The sequence below is a fragment of the Hemiscyllium ocellatum genome, chromosome 21 (assembly GCF_020745735.1).
Source record: "Hemiscyllium ocellatum isolate sHemOce1 chromosome 21, sHemOce1.pat.X.cur, whole genome shotgun sequence".
Taxonomy (NCBI): Eukaryota; Metazoa; Chordata; class Chondrichthyes; order Orectolobiformes; family Hemiscylliidae; genus Hemiscyllium; species Hemiscyllium ocellatum.
The window spans coordinates 62,651,704-62,667,008 of NC_083421.1; the positions used below are offsets into that span (position 1 = coordinate 62,651,704).

General features: G+C 40.3%; 1 protein-coding gene across 6 annotated transcripts in view; it reads left to right on the forward strand.

Annotated features, from left to right (window-relative positions):
* Window positions 1-15,305, forward strand: part of sptan1 (spectrin alpha, non-erythrocytic 1) — a 104,888-nt gene that overhangs the window by 56,765 nt on the left and 32,818 nt on the right. For 4 of the 6 annotated variants that reach the window (XM_060841591.1, XM_060841590.1, XM_060841592.1 and 1 more), the window contains 8 exons: window positions 2,097-2,196; window positions 2,949-3,146; window positions 5,344-5,490; window positions 8,702-8,805; window positions 11,335-11,497; window positions 11,920-11,934; window positions 12,673-12,804; window positions 14,746-14,883. In XM_060841591.1, coding sequence (XP_060697574.1) covers window positions 2,097-2,196; window positions 2,949-3,146; window positions 5,344-5,490; window positions 8,702-8,805; window positions 11,335-11,497; window positions 11,920-11,934; window positions 12,673-12,804; window positions 14,746-14,883 — 997 coding nt within the window. The remainder of the gene's footprint in view (window positions 1-2,096; window positions 2,197-2,948; window positions 3,147-5,343; window positions 5,491-8,701; window positions 8,806-11,334; window positions 11,498-11,919; window positions 11,935-12,672; window positions 12,805-14,745; window positions 14,884-15,305) is intronic. The other 2 variants (XM_060841589.1, XM_060841594.1) reach the window with 1 other exon arrangement.

Here is a 15,305-nt window from a genome sequence, read left to right on the forward strand (position 1 = left end):
GAGGAGCAGTAAAATCGACATTTAGGGCAAAAACCCTTCATCAGGAATACAGGCAGAGAGCCTGAAGGGTGGAGAGATAAGTGAGAGGAGGGTGGGGGTGGGGAGAAAGTAGCATAGAGTACAATAGGTAAGTGGGGGAGGGGTTTTTACCTGGACCATCTCTGACACCTCCCTCCCCTTCCTGGACCTCTCCATCTCCATTAATGACAACCAACTTGACACTGACATCTTTTACAAACCCACCGACTCCCATAGCTACCTGGATTATACCTCTTCCCACCCTACCTCCTGCAAAAATGCCATCCCGTATTCCCAATTCCTCCGCCTCCACCGTATCTGCTCCCAGGAGGACCAGTTCCACCACAGAACACACTAGATGGCCTCCTTCTTTAGAGACCTCAATTTCCCTTCCCACATGGTTAAAGATGCCCTCCAACACATCTCGTCCACATCCTGCACCTCCGCCCTCAGACCCCACCCCTCCAACTGTAACAAGGACATAACGCCCCTGGTGCTCACCTTCCACCCTACCAACCTTTGCATAAACCAAATCATCCGCCAACATTTCCACCACTTCCAAACAGACCCCACCACCAGGGATATATTTCCCTCCCCACCCCTTTCCACCTTCTGCAAAGACAGTTCCCTCCGTGACTACCTGGTCAGGTCCATGCCTCCCTACAACCCACCCTTCCATCCTGGCACCTTCCCCTGCCACCGCAGGAATTGCAAAACCTGCGCCCACACCACCTCCCTCACCTGTATCCAAGGCCCTGAAAGAGCCTTCCACATCCATCGAAGTTTTTCCTGCACATCCACCAATATCATTTATTGTATCTGTTGCTCCTGATGCAGTCTCCTCTACATTGGGGAGATTGGAAGCCTCCTAGCAAAGCGCTTTAGGGAACATCTCTGGGACACCCGCACCAATCAACCACACTGCCCTGTGGCCCAACATTTCGACTCCCCCCTCCCACTCTGCTGAGGAGATGGAGGTCCTGGGCCTCCTTCACTACTGCTCCCTCACCACCAGACGCCTGTAGGAAGACACCTCATGTTCCGCCTTGGAACACTTCAACTCCAGGGCATCAATGTGGACTCCAACAGTTTCCTCATTTCCCCTTCCCCCACCTCACCCTAGTTCCAAACTTCCAGCTCAGCACTGTCCCCATGACTTGTCCTACCTGCCTATCTTCTTTTCCAACTATCCACTCTTTCCACCACCTCCCGACCTATCATCTTCATCCCCTCCCTCATTCACCTATTGTACTCTGCTACTTTCTCCCCACCCACACCCTCCTCTCACTTATCTCTCCACTCTTCAGGCTCTCTGCCTGTATTCCTGATGAAGGGCTTTTGCCCGAAATGTCGATTTTACTGCTCCTCGGATGCTGCCTGAACTGCTGTGCTTTTCCAGCACCACTCTAATCTAGATTTTTGGGTCCAGTGACTTTTCCTCAGAACTTCTTCAGAAAAGAGTTCTGATTTCTCTCCACAGTGATTTCTCTCTACTGTTTTCCATCTTTATTAAAAGAACAATGGAGTTTGCTGCAATTAATACAGTATTACCCACTGCTTTAGTCGCATAATTTGAAGTCTTCTAGTCACTGATCTAACAGGCAATCATGGTTCCATAGCCAGAACTTTGTTAGCTTTGTATTTTATACCATGCAAAGTGAATCTTCTTGAAATATCATATGTTGTATCAAAAACTGGTTAAAATAATAGGATGCTATTTCATTCAGTTGGGTGTCTAACAAGTAATCTCATGTCTAAGAATCTTGGCAAAGCTGAAAAATTAATCATTAGGATTTGTGTTTTGTGGTTGGTATGGAGTGGAAATTCGTTCCTCTTATCTAGTGGTACATAACTCAACTGCCCAGGTCCAGAAATGACCTGTACAATCAGTAGTCAGGTCTGGGAAACCTGATTGTGTTGCTGCTAGTGTTTAACTGGCTCATGCTATATGGATTACCACAACAAATTGCTGTTAAAAGTTCCTGCTGTTTATACATAGTGCACTTGCAAGCTTTCACATATTTGAGAAAAGTATTGAAAGAAAGTAGTACAACTGAGCAGCCATCATATTTTCACAGGGATCTCATGTCCTGGATAAATGGAATCCGAGGATTGGTGTCTTCAGACGAACTGGCCAAAGATGTGACTGGAGCAGAGGCATTGTTAGAGAGGCATCAGGTAATGAAGAATTGAAATAATTTTTCCCAAAGTTCTTGTTGAAGATTATTAGAAACAATTTGATTCCTTTTGTTTAAAGAAGAAACTTTTAAAATTGCTTTAATTGATGATGAATGCATTGTAGGATTTTAATCAAAATTTGGATATGGCCATTTGCTCTTAGACTCTGATCTGGGTTAAAATGTATTGTCTTTAGAGCTGACCATTATCTAATGTTTACTTATACCAACTCTGAATTCTTGTTAAAATAAACATGCCAGAGTGCGCTGAGCTGTTACTGTCTTGTTAAGGTGTAACATTTGCGGCTTGCCGTACAGACTTAAATCAGTTCTCGACAGCATAATAAAAGACTTTTCTCCAACTTTTGAAGCTACTTTCAATGATGGCTGAAGGAAATTTTCATCCATATGCTTGATATTGAACACTGTATCTGTGACTTCTGCAATCCATTCCTGTGAGGTTCAGTGATTTTAACAATTCCAATTTATATTTTTATTTCTTTTTAGTATTTAAGGCGTGATGCCTCACCTTTATTGTTTATGTTGGATGCTAGGCACACATGCGCCTGCATTTCAGATGGAAAATCAATGGCTATGGTTCTGTGGTTTCATGATATGTGCCCTGAAATGTTGCAGGAATTCTGTGTTGGAAAAGCTTTGCTTTAATACAGTGTTGTTATACAAGTTTTTAAAATTTAGTGTTTATCTTTTTCTTCCCTTTATGATGTTTAATTTTCTTTCTTTTTTTTGCAGGAACATCGTACTGAAATTGATGCCAGGGCTGGCACTTTCCAGGCATTTGAACAGTTTGGGCACCAGCTGCTTGCTCGTGGGCACTATGCTTGCCCAGAAATACGGGAAAAACTAGACATCCTGGAGCGTGAACGTGCAGATCTGGAGAAAGCCTGGATTCAACGCAGAATGATGTTGGATCAGTGTCTGGAGCTGCAGGTAATGAGAAACCATACATTTTGTACAGAATAGTGTCAAATGAAAACAAAATGCTGGAAATCTTCAATCTGTGAGGAGACAATATGTTTGATTGCATTATTCTTGGGACATTAACTGTCTTTCTGCACAGATGCTGATTATTTCTAACATTTTAATATTTAGAACAACTCATCATGCACTAAATCTAGCTAATGCCCCAGTTGGAACTTATCCTAGTTCTATTAGCTGTTGCTAGAGAAGTGAACCTTTATTATGCCAGTTTAATTCTGCAGATCATTGGATTTCAAACATTTCTTGTGAGAGAGACCTGAAAACTTGGATACCTGAAAACTGGAAAATATAGGCGACATGGTGGCTCAGTAGTTGGCGCTGCTGCCTCACAGCACCTGGAACTTTGGTTTGATTCCTGCCTCTGGCAACTGTCTGTGTGGAGTTTGCACATTCCCCCTTGTCTGCGTAGATTTCCTCCCACTGTCCAAAGATGTGCAGGTCAAATGAATTGGCATGTTGAATTGCCCATAGTATTAGGTGCATTAATCAGGAGTAAGTGTAGGAAAATGGGTCTGTGTGGGTTACTCTCTGGAGGGTTGGTGTGGACTTGTTGGGCCAAAGTGGCCTATTTCCACACTGTAGGGAATATAATAAAAAATTTAGGCAACCACTTTCTCTAACTATTAAAAGATGGTTTCAGACACTCAAATGAAAATCTTTTTAGAGGGATCATTTGGTAGAAATGCATTGTGAACGATAATGGGGTGGCATGGTGGCTCAGTGGCTAGCGCTGCTGCCTCACAGCGCCAGGGACCCGGGTTCAATTCCAGCCTCGAGCAACTGTCTGTGTGGAGTTGGCACATTCTCCCCGTGTCTGCATGGGTTTCTTCCAGGTTCTCTGGTTTTCTCCCACAATCCAAAAATGTGCAGGTCAGGTAAATTGACCACGCTAAATTGCCCGTAGTGTTCAGGGATGTGTAAGTTGGTTGCATTAATCAGGGGTAAATATAGGGTATTGGAATGGGTCTGGGTAGGCTACTCTTCGGAGGGTTGGTGTGGACTTGTTGGGCTGAAAAGCCTGTTTCCACACTGTAGGAATTCTAATTTGAGTAATGCTAAAAGGGTTTTTACTTTGACCAAAGAGAAGAAAGCCAGTCTTTTACCTGAAGTGACAAATATTTGAATATTTCATAGCATTGTGGTCTCAATGTTCGTGAATTGTAGCAGGCTTTTCTTTATCAGCAACCAGTCATCAAATTGGAATCTAAACTTGGATTTAGATGTTTAACGGAGGAGATGGGCACGTTTTGGGAGGCTGTTCAACCAACCTTTGTGGAAACCTGCTATCCTCTACCACTTCTCTTGAATAACATCTATATTTGCATCCACTCCCTTCCTTAATTGGGCTAATTTTCTGCGCTATTCTCATCGTTCTTTTGATTTCTTATTATCAACTACACATCTAATTCTTTTTTGAATGAAACTGCTTTCACTGCCGTTTCTCAGTTTGTGAAGTTCAGTTCATAATAAATTTGTATATACTTGTTACCCAACCAGCTGTACTCTCTAATGTAGTCTTTAAATTGGACCTTCTATGAGTTTCTGATTGTATGCCTAAACTTTGCCACCATTGCACAGCTATCTATTGTTACTGTCACTAAGTTGCACCATATGATTGTAAATGTTGTTAGGAGAATGAAATATTCATAGAAATAAATAGCATATCATTATAATAAGTAGATCCATAGTCTAGTTGGAAGCAGCTTCTGACCTGCATTCTTGTAGTAGCCAGTTTTACACATTATATTATGTGATTTAAGATGTGGAGGTGCAGATGTTGGAATGAGGTGGACAAAATTAAAAATCACACAACACCTGGTTCTAGTCCAACAGGTTTATTTGGAAGTACAGGCTTTGAGAGTGCTGCTCCCTCGTCAGATGATTAAGATTTGTTTTATTCTGGTAAGAACTTGACAGAAGTAATTGAGGTTTTTATTTCATGTCAAATCTTGACATTTTATTCCTTGGGTAAATTCATCAGCGTCTAATTCCAATTTGAGATTAGAACATTGGTTAAGGAATTGGTGCCAATATGATGTTGTTGTTTGTAACTTGTTCTTGCTTTCCAGCAAGATGGGAATTTAGGAAAGTGTGCTTTTATACTTTTGCAGATTAGTTCTGACATAACATTTTGATTCTTTTGTAGCTATTTAACCGTGACTGTGAACAGGCTGAGAACTGGATGGCAGCACGTGAAGCATTCCTGGCCAGTGATGATAAAGGGGACTCTCTGGACAGTGTAGAGGCCCTCATCAAGAAACATGAAGATTTTGATAAAGCCATCACAGTTCAGGTAACATGGTGAAAGAGAGACCTGTTGTAGAAATTGTAATTTCTCTAATTCATCTGCTAAAGTGTAATTCTTTTAGGCTGTATTACCTTTAACATAAAGTTTAGGTAATACAAGTAGAAACATATTAGCTGGGCATATTAACTTCTCAGGATGGGGCAAGTATTATTTTTTGATAGATGGAAAGGTTCAGGTATTCAGCCATAATCTACTTGAGTACACAATGTAATTTGCACAGTTATAGATTCTTTTACTTAAGCATTGAGGAAGATGACTAATCATTGAACTTTATACCTGTTCTGGAGGTACTAAACCTCCCAAGCTATCATTTGAATGGTGCAGTCTACATTCGCAAGCGTGGATTTTTTTTTCTCTGACCACTCAAGTCACTATAGATAAAGGTGTGCGATGCAGCCAGATTTAACAGGAATTTGGCAGCAGCTTTAGGCCATCTCAAGTTTTTGGTTATTACTGAGTCTTCATTTTGAAATGTAGAAGTTGACTGCAGAGCTAATCCCACTGCCCCACATCTATTCTGCTAGCTAGAAAATATACCAGTAGATAACACAACATTCTGATGCAGAAAATACTCATCAAGAGAGGCAGCAATTGCAGAGAGCGAAAAAAGAGTTAATGTTTGAGCTTATTAACCTTTTGCATACTACAGGGTCCTTTAATATGTGGGATATCTTTTGGATGTTTCACCTAAGGAAGGAAATAAATACTGCATATGAATTAAGATAGGAGACAGTGTTTGAAACTGAAGAGATCTGAAGTAAGGAAGATATTTGATAATCCCAGTGATCAAAGAAGACTGAGTAATTATATAAATTGGAAATTTAAGGGTATTTTCTTTTTATCATTCAGCGATGATGTAGATTCAATTTTCTTTATAAGTGGATATCACCTATAGTGACTTTCCAGCACGTTATCTGTAATGATCAATTTCAACCATTTGATATGTAGAAGCATGCCTTTAACATAGCAGTGCCACTCAGGGGCAGGTGATAAATATGACCATAAAATTCATCAAATGAAGAGGACCATGGCACTTCAAGCTGCTTGTTTTTGAGGCTATTTTGATGTATACAATAGAGTCTAGTGAGCTGTGTAAAATCTAAATTAACTTGCTTAATAATTTAGTTTTATTTCAAGCTGCGAATACCAGTAGATCTAGCTATAGTGATTTAGGATTTATGTAATGGTAAGGTAACAGCAATTTTCAAGTCTTCAAACCTTTGGCAGTCAAACACATTACATCATTAAATAAGAAGTGTAAGTAGAAATTTAGTCATGATCCCTGAACCAGGTTTTCAGAGCTGCATTGACTTCAGGTTATATGCACTGGGTAAAGAAGTTTGAGAAATGTTCTAGTAAGTTGCCAGAAAATATAAATTACAACCTAAACTCTAGTTTTGAAAAAGATTCTGCGAGAGACTTGTACAGAATTCAAAGAAAGAAACATAAGACTTGATCAGATGGCCCAATGGGCTGTGAAGTGGCAGATGGAGTTTAATTTAGATAAATGTGAGGTGCTGCATTTTGGGAAAACAAATCTTAGCAGGACTTATACACTTAATGGTAAGGTCCTAGAGAGTGGTGCTGAACAAAGAGACCTTGGAGTGCAGGTTCTTAGCTCCTTGAAAGTGAAGTCGCAGGTAGAGAGGATAGTGAAGGCGGCGTTTGGTATGCTTTCCTTTATTGGTGAGAGTATTGAGTACAGGAGTTGGGAGGTCATGTTGCAGCTGTACAAGACATTGGTTAGTCCATTGTTGGAATATTGCGTGTAATTCTGGTCTCCTTTCTATCAGAAAGATATTGTGAAACTTGAAAGGGTTCAGAAAAGATTTACAAGGATGTTGCCAGGATTGGAGGATTTGAGATAAAGGGAGAGGCTGAACAGGCTGGGGCTGTTTTCCCTGGAGTGTCGGAGGCTGAGGGGTGAGCTTATAGAGGATTATAAAATCATGAGGGACTTGGATAGGATAAATAGACAGTCTTTACTCTGGGTTGGGTGAGTCCAGAACTGGAGGGCATAAGTTTAGGGTGAGAGGGGGAAGATATAAAAGAGACCTAAGGGGCAACTTCTTCACTCAGAAGGTGGCACGTATATGCAATGAGCTCCAGAGGAAGTGGTGAAGGCGAGTACAGTTACAATATTAAAAGGCATTTGGATGGGTATTTGAGTAGAAAGGGTTTGGAGGGATATTGGGCGGGTGCTGGTAGGTAGAACTAGGAAGGGTTGGGATATCTGGTCGGTATGGACGCATTGGACCGAAGGGTCTATTTTCCGTGCTGTACATCTCCGACTCTTTGACCATAGGAGCAGAAATTCGGCCATTCGACCTATTAAGTCTGCTCTGCCATTCAACCCCATTTTCCTGCTTTCACCCCATAACTTTTGATCCCTTTGGCAATCAAGAACTTATCTATCTCTGTCTTAAATATATTCAATGAACTGGCCTCCACAGCCTTTTGTGGCAATGAATTCCACAGATTCACCTCTCTTGCTGAAGAAGTTTCTCACTATCTCTGTTATACAGGGTCTTCCCTTTACTCTAAGGCTGTGCCCTCCAAACCCTCATCTCTTCTACCAATGGAAACTTCTTCCCAAAGTCCGCTCTGTCCAGGTCGTTTAATAATCTGTAAGTTTCAGTCAGATCTCCCTGATTCTTCTAACTTCCATTGAATATAATCCCAGAGTACCCAAAAGTACATCATATGTTAAATCTTTCATTCCTGGGATCATTCTCGTAAACCTCCTCTGGACCCTCCCCAGGGCTGATACATCCTTCCTGAGGCATGGGGCCCAAAATTGCTCTCTATGCTCTAAATGTGGTCTGAGCCAAGCCTTTTCAAAGTCTCCGAAGTACATCTATGCTTTTATATTCTAGTCCTCGAGAGATGAATCACAAAAATGTACTTGCTTTCCTAATTACCAACTCAACCTGCAAGTTTACCTTAAGAGAACCTTGGACTAGGACTCCCAATGCCCTTTCTACTCCAGATTTCTGAATTTTCTCCCCACTTAGAATGGAGGCATGGACTATTTTCTTACTACCAAAGTGCTGTGACCTGGTAACCTTATGTATCCCAGTCATACTCAAAAGGCTACATAGCAATTGTGATGTAATTTTATGTAAATCAAGAGAATTTGAGTGAAAAGCTTCATCAGAAATTTATTCTGCTTTATTTTGATTTCTTTTTATTACAGGAAGAGAAGATTGCAGCATTGCAAGCCTTTGCTGATCAGCTAATCAGCTCTGAACATTATGCAAAGGATGATATTTCAAATCGTCGTAATGAGGTTTTGGACAGGTGAGTGTCTCAAAGTTAGTAGTTCAAACGATTTGATCCAAGAAAATGTACTGTTTTGATCAAGTTATAGGTATGTTATTTCCAAATTGAATTTTAAGTTAAAGGGACTGAATTCTTATCAGCAGAGATACAGTTTGTAACCAAAAGAAACTTGTGGAGAGTGAAACAGAATGTTTTCAGTCCAGTCTGACTTTTTTGTTTAGAACTGGAGCCCTATTGGACTGAGAACTCGTGGAGGTCTGAAGAACAGTCATGAACATTAACACCCGTTTCTGTCTCCACTGGTGCTACTAGACTTAGAGCTTCTCTAGCAGTTTGTTATTGATACATATAATATTATTGGTTTAGTTATCCTTTTCCTCTTCCAGCACTGTCCATCTTGTATGTCTACCTCTGACATTGCAGCTTGGCTCAGCTACTACTTCACAAAGTCAGACTATGTTCTAGAATTCTTTCTTTTCCCATTCTCTCCAAACTTCTCAGTCACTAAATGTGCTTAAAATTTCCATCATTGACATTCTTTGCTGTTCCTTTTTGTATACTTGTCAGTTTCTGCTGCTCTGCAGTTATTTCTGACTCATAGAAAATAAAAGTAGGAGTAGGGTACATCTCTAAAACTGAGTCTAAGGTCATCTGACCCTTAGAACTTGCTCTATCATTCATAATGATCATGTCTAATTGTCCAACTCGGTACCATGTTCCTACTATTTCCCCATACCTTTTGATCCCTTTATCGCAGAGCTACATATACCTCCTTTTTGGAGAACATTAAATGTTATGGTCTCGAACCCTTTCTGTGGCAGAGAGTTCAACAAGCTGCTCATTCCCTGGGTGAAGAGATTTTTCTTCTCTGTTCTAAACAGCCTGCTCTGTATTCTTTAACTGTGACTCCTGGTTCTATACTGCCTGGTCATTTGGAACATTCACCTGCACTTGATTAAAAAATTCTGAAGGCTTCCAGCTCTGAAGAAGAAGCGTACTACGCTCAATGTTAACCCTGTATTTTTCTCTCTCTTTGAAATGCTGCCAGGCCTGTTGAGTTTCTGCAGCATTCTGTTTCTTCCTATGCTTATACTGTCTAGTCCTGTTAGTTTTATAGGTTTCTGTGAGATCCCCTCATTTTTTTTTTCTAAAATACAGTGAATATAGTCCTAACTGATTCAATCTGTCTTTTATGTCAGTCCTACAATCCCAGGAAGCAGCCTGATAAACTGTTGTTGCACTCCCTCTATTGCCAGAACATTATCCTCCAGTAAGGATGCTAAAACTGCACATAAAATGTGAGGCCTCACTAAGGCCCTGTATAATTACAGCAAGACACTTTACTCCTGTACTCAAATCCTCAAGCTATGAAGGCCAAATATTTATTGTCGTATCACAACTGCATCTGTATGCTTATTATCAAGGACATTTTAGTCACTCGGAGGTTTTTGTTTCCCAATCTTAACAACTTTTTCTGATATCTCTCTTACTGTTTTGCTGTCAAAGTGGATAACCTCACAATTCTAGGCATGCTATGTATTTGCCAAGTTCAATTTATACTTGACTTCTTTTAACTGTTCAGTCAGTACTAAGCCTGAATAAGCAGAACATTTCTTCAAATTAACTTTGACAAGCCTGAAACTTCCATTTCAGCCACTGCTATAATTTATGCACCCAAACCCCAATTTCATACTCCACATGCACACCTTCAGCTTCTGTCTTAAAATGTCAAATTCTGGGTACTACTGCTTTCACTCCCTCCCTCCATTCCCATTTCTGCCCCAAGTCTGCTGAGTCCTTCTACACCATCTTACCAACCTTAGCTTGTTCCCTATCCTCAACTCATTGAGTTAAATTATTGACCTCAAATACATGTCCTACCTTTTGCCTCACTTTTTTCCTATCACTGAATCTGCTTCAATTGTAAGATCCTGCCTCTGTGCTCCATTCTTTGGTTCTGCCCCCTTTCCCTTCAGCATTCAACTATAGAGCTTTCAACGTTGAGTTTTTTTGTTTTAGAAAGTTCTTTCTAAAATCTGTCTTCCGTGTTATCCCATTTCTTTCCTCTAAGAGCTTCCTCAGTTCAAAGTTTGGAGAAGATTTGTAGCTCGGGTGCTCGTTGTTGTGGTTCTGTTCGCCGAGCCGGGAGTTTTTGTTGCAAACGTTTCGTCCCCTTTCTAGGTGACATCCTCAGTGCTTGGGAGCCTCCTGTGAAGTGCTTCTGTCAGGTTTCCTTCGGCAACCGGAAGCGGCAGAGACAAGCCACTATAAGGAAGGAAACATGACGGAAGCGCTTCACAGGAGGCTCCCAAGCACTGAGGATGTCACCTAGAAAGGGGATGAAACGTTTGCAACAAAAACTCCCAGCTCGGCAAACAGAACCACAACAGCTTCCTCAGTGTCAATAATTTTGATTCTTCCTTAGTTTGTTATTCTTAGTCCAACATGGTCTGCTTATTACTAGAGCTGTCAAATTGAAATGCTCTGTTCACCCAAGTGAACCTGTTTAAAGACGTTCGTATCTCACAATTAAAATACATTTGGTAGGTGGCGCCGCTTGAAAGCTCAAATGATTGAGAAGAGGTCTAAACTTGGCGAATCACAAACCCTGCAACAGTTTAGCCGGGATGTAGATGAAATTGAGGCCTGGATCAGTGAAAAGCTTCAGACTGCTACTGACGAATCTTACAAAGATCCAACAAACATTCAGGTAATTACGCTTCGTGTATATTACTTCCCATTAACCTGAGTCTTACGGTTCATTTGCCCCTGCTTAAGATGGGCTACCTACCCTAAGGCCTCAGGTAATGGTTACCAAAAGCAGCTATACGGTGTGCAAGGCCTGCCTGGAGTGCCTTTCACTTTTCTTTTTGCACCTTGTTTTGAAACAAAAACGCTCACCTGCTACACTCTGGGCATATGTCTGGCCTCTACCTGATGCATTCCCTTGTCAATGCAGTTAAGACTTGAACTGTCTGTTTTGAGCATTGATCTATTACTCCTTGTGGTAAATCTCTTCGAGAAAACAGTTAAGGCTTATATGTATAACATAAAAAGAAATTTAAATTAAGCCTAATACTTTGGCAGGTGAAATATTGATATACTTAATCTTTTCTCTTGATCTATTTTTAGCTGTCCAAACTGTTGGTAAGTATTTGGTAATTTTTATGTAACCTGAGTTGTGTTTGTATAAAGTTACATTGTTAGATTGGTTTGATGGTGTTTTATAAATATAATTTTGTCTTCAGCTCTTATGACTGTCTTAAGTTTTAAAGTTGTCAACTTGATGTTGCTTTTAGTGCTGATATATATTTGTGTTTGTGGTACATCAGGTGATTCTCCTGACCTTTTTAAGCCACAATGGATTCATTTTTAAATTAACACTAAAGATATTCATTCAGTTGACTCTGTCCTTGTCTCTGGGAGCTTTTGTTTTCTGGTTATTACTAGTGTGTGGTGTTGTCAGTATTAACCCCTAATACTATCCTAATTCTGATTTCCTTTGAGGCCGTATGACTGTTGCAGTGCTAAGTTCAGCTGGCATTCCAGGTAGAATTAATGATTTGACAATAATTGGAAATAGGACCTGGTAACAGCGTCCTCAGCAATTGGCTTAACATAGTTGAAATTATTCAACCATTGCAACTAATTCAAACTAATGTTACATATGATCTGGGTTGTAATTACAAAATGAGAGGACTGCACAATTGCAAAGGAAGTTTTAGTTTTGATGTTGATTGGATCAAATGGCACCAGTTTAAAATTCTTCTCAAAATTGTATGTTTTGGCAGACTTAGTTACTGACATGTCATAGGCCTTGGAGAGAGACTTTTTGAACTATTGAGTTTTCGTTTGTATACTAAGTGTTATTTTATTCTTCTGCAGAGCAAACACCAGAAGCATCAGGCATTTGAAGCAGAGCTTCATGCTAATGCTGACCGTATCCGTGGGGTGATTGACATGGGAAAATCGCTGATCAAACGAGGGGCATGTGCTGGTAGTGAAGATGCTGTCCAGGTGACCACAAAACTTGATGAAATTGAATAAACCGATTTGAAAATTGTGGTAAAAGATTTTTTTTGTGTTCTCCATTGCGACATGTATGCTGTGCTATAATTAAATCACGGTGTAGTAGTTATCTATTTGTTCCAATTCCCTCAATGAGGGGATAGATAGGGGATCACCATAATGGACCAAATCAAGAATACCAATGGTATTGTGCAATGGAACCTCACCTTGTATTCACCTGAATTTATGTAGTACAAGATAGAGCAGCAAAGAGTGTAAATTTATAGTCTGGGATTATTTGACCTCTCTCCCCATCTTCTTCTCCCCCCCCCCCCCCCCCCCCACCCCGACATAGTAGAAAACAGACATAGAATCCCTACAGTGTGGAAACAGGCCATTTGACCCAAGTCCACTGTGACCGTCCGAAGAGTAGCCCACCCAGACCCATTCCACTACCCTACATTTACTCCTGACTAATGCACCTAGCCTACACATCCCTGAAGACTATGGGCAATTTAGCATGGCCAATTCATCTGACCTGCACGTCTTTGGATTGTGGGAGGAAACCAGAGCACCTGGAGGAAACCAGCACAGACACTGGGAGAATGTGCAACACAGACAGTTGCCTGAGGCTTGAATTGAACCCATGTCCTTGGCACTGTGAGGCAAAGTGCTAACCACTGAGCCACCATGCTTAAAAACAAATCAGGATTACTCGATCTATTTGATTTCTTTTTTAAAAGTTGTGACCAAGTTGTGTTAGCATTGAAATCCTAAACCAACTTGTAAGGGTAAGGCAGTAAAGTATTTTTTTATAAAATTTGCTTTCAGGTATGTAGGCAATAAATACAGCTTTGTCAATCTCTAGTAACTCTGAGAAAATGGCGATGGATTGAGTTGCTAGGTTGCTTCAGAAGGCAGTTGTGAGTCAGATATGTTGAAGTGAGACTGGAGTTGCAAATAGACACTGTTGAAACAGTTGGGGGTTTTAAAACAATTTTGTTTTATTCTCAGATTTTTAACAATACTCAAATCAAAATCTCAGGCTGCCATGTTAGCATTTGAACTTCCAATCTCTGGATTATTAACCTAAGTCAGAGTTCTAGCTAGGATCTTTGCATGCTCACCTAGTTAGCAACCATGAAGATACTGTGCAATCCACTCATACAATCCAAGCACACATTATAAAAAACATTATACTGTATATTGAAATAGATTGTGCAAATCATAACATGTTAGAGGCAGCATTCATTCAGGCTATTGATATTGCTAGTTCAACATAACTACGTTGCTATATTCCTGTTATAAGAAAAATTACTTTGTTTGATGTGAGCAGAAATGGAAAACAATTTGCTCGATGAGATAGAGATTGTGGTGCTGGAACAACATAGCAGGTCTGGCAGCATCCGAGGAGCCAGAGAATTGAAATTTCTGGCAAAAGCCCTTCATCAGGAATGAGGGCTCATTCCTGATGAAGGGCTTTTGCCGAAAACTTCAATTCTCCCACTCCTTGGATGCTGCCTGACCTGCTGTGTTGTTCCAGTGCCACACTCTTGACTCTAATCTCCAGCATCTGCAGTCTTCACTTTCATCTTGCTCGATGAGATGTCTTGTTTAAACAGAAAGCATTTTAGTGCATAGCAACCAGATATAAGGACTAATTTTCACTCTTTTGATGGACTTTAAAGCTCGCAGACAGTTACACATGCTTTTATTTTTCATTCTTATTTATAAAATAGACAAGATGTATAAGAAACAAATCAGCAACTGCCAGCATGCCCACAGTGAAGTGACCCCTGATTATGATGGTGGTAATTTTTACAACCGGTTGGATAAATCCAGAGCTTTGTTCCTGCGGTTATTTATCATCGTCTTAAAACATACTTGAATTATCATTTAACTGGCTTGATTTCCTTCTGACTGATTTAGTGGGTTTACTCTTTTTGATAGACTCGCTTAGGAACACTAGCTGACCAATGGGAATATCTAGTGAAGAAATCAGAAGAAAAGAGTCAAAAGCTGAAAGAGGCCAATAAGCAGCAGAATTTCAACACTGGTATCAAAGACTTTGACTTCTGGTTGTCAGAGGTAAGTAATTTCATCATGTTATTCACTTTTTTTTTGTAAAGGAGATAGATACTTTCCTCGTTGGACCTTTTTTTCACTTCAACATTTGCTGCCTTATTAATGTAATTGTCAGTAGTTGAAACCTGTTTGCAAAATATATTTGCATATGAATCAGGTTGCAGGTCTTACCAGGAATGGGTAAATGAAGGCAAAAAGTGATTTGCAGTAATATCCAGTTGACCACCTTGTATAAGTTGCTCCAGTATTAGAGGAAGTCGGTATTTTACACAGACTCTTGCATTTCACCTGTGATGGCAAAGTGTCTACCTACCATTCATAGTAACACGTCATGGCTACAGTGCAAGTCAGTGTAACATCTTTTATGATACGTAGCCATTTGACAGAGAGAGAATTATATATTCTAGGCTTCAACTTCTCCTTTG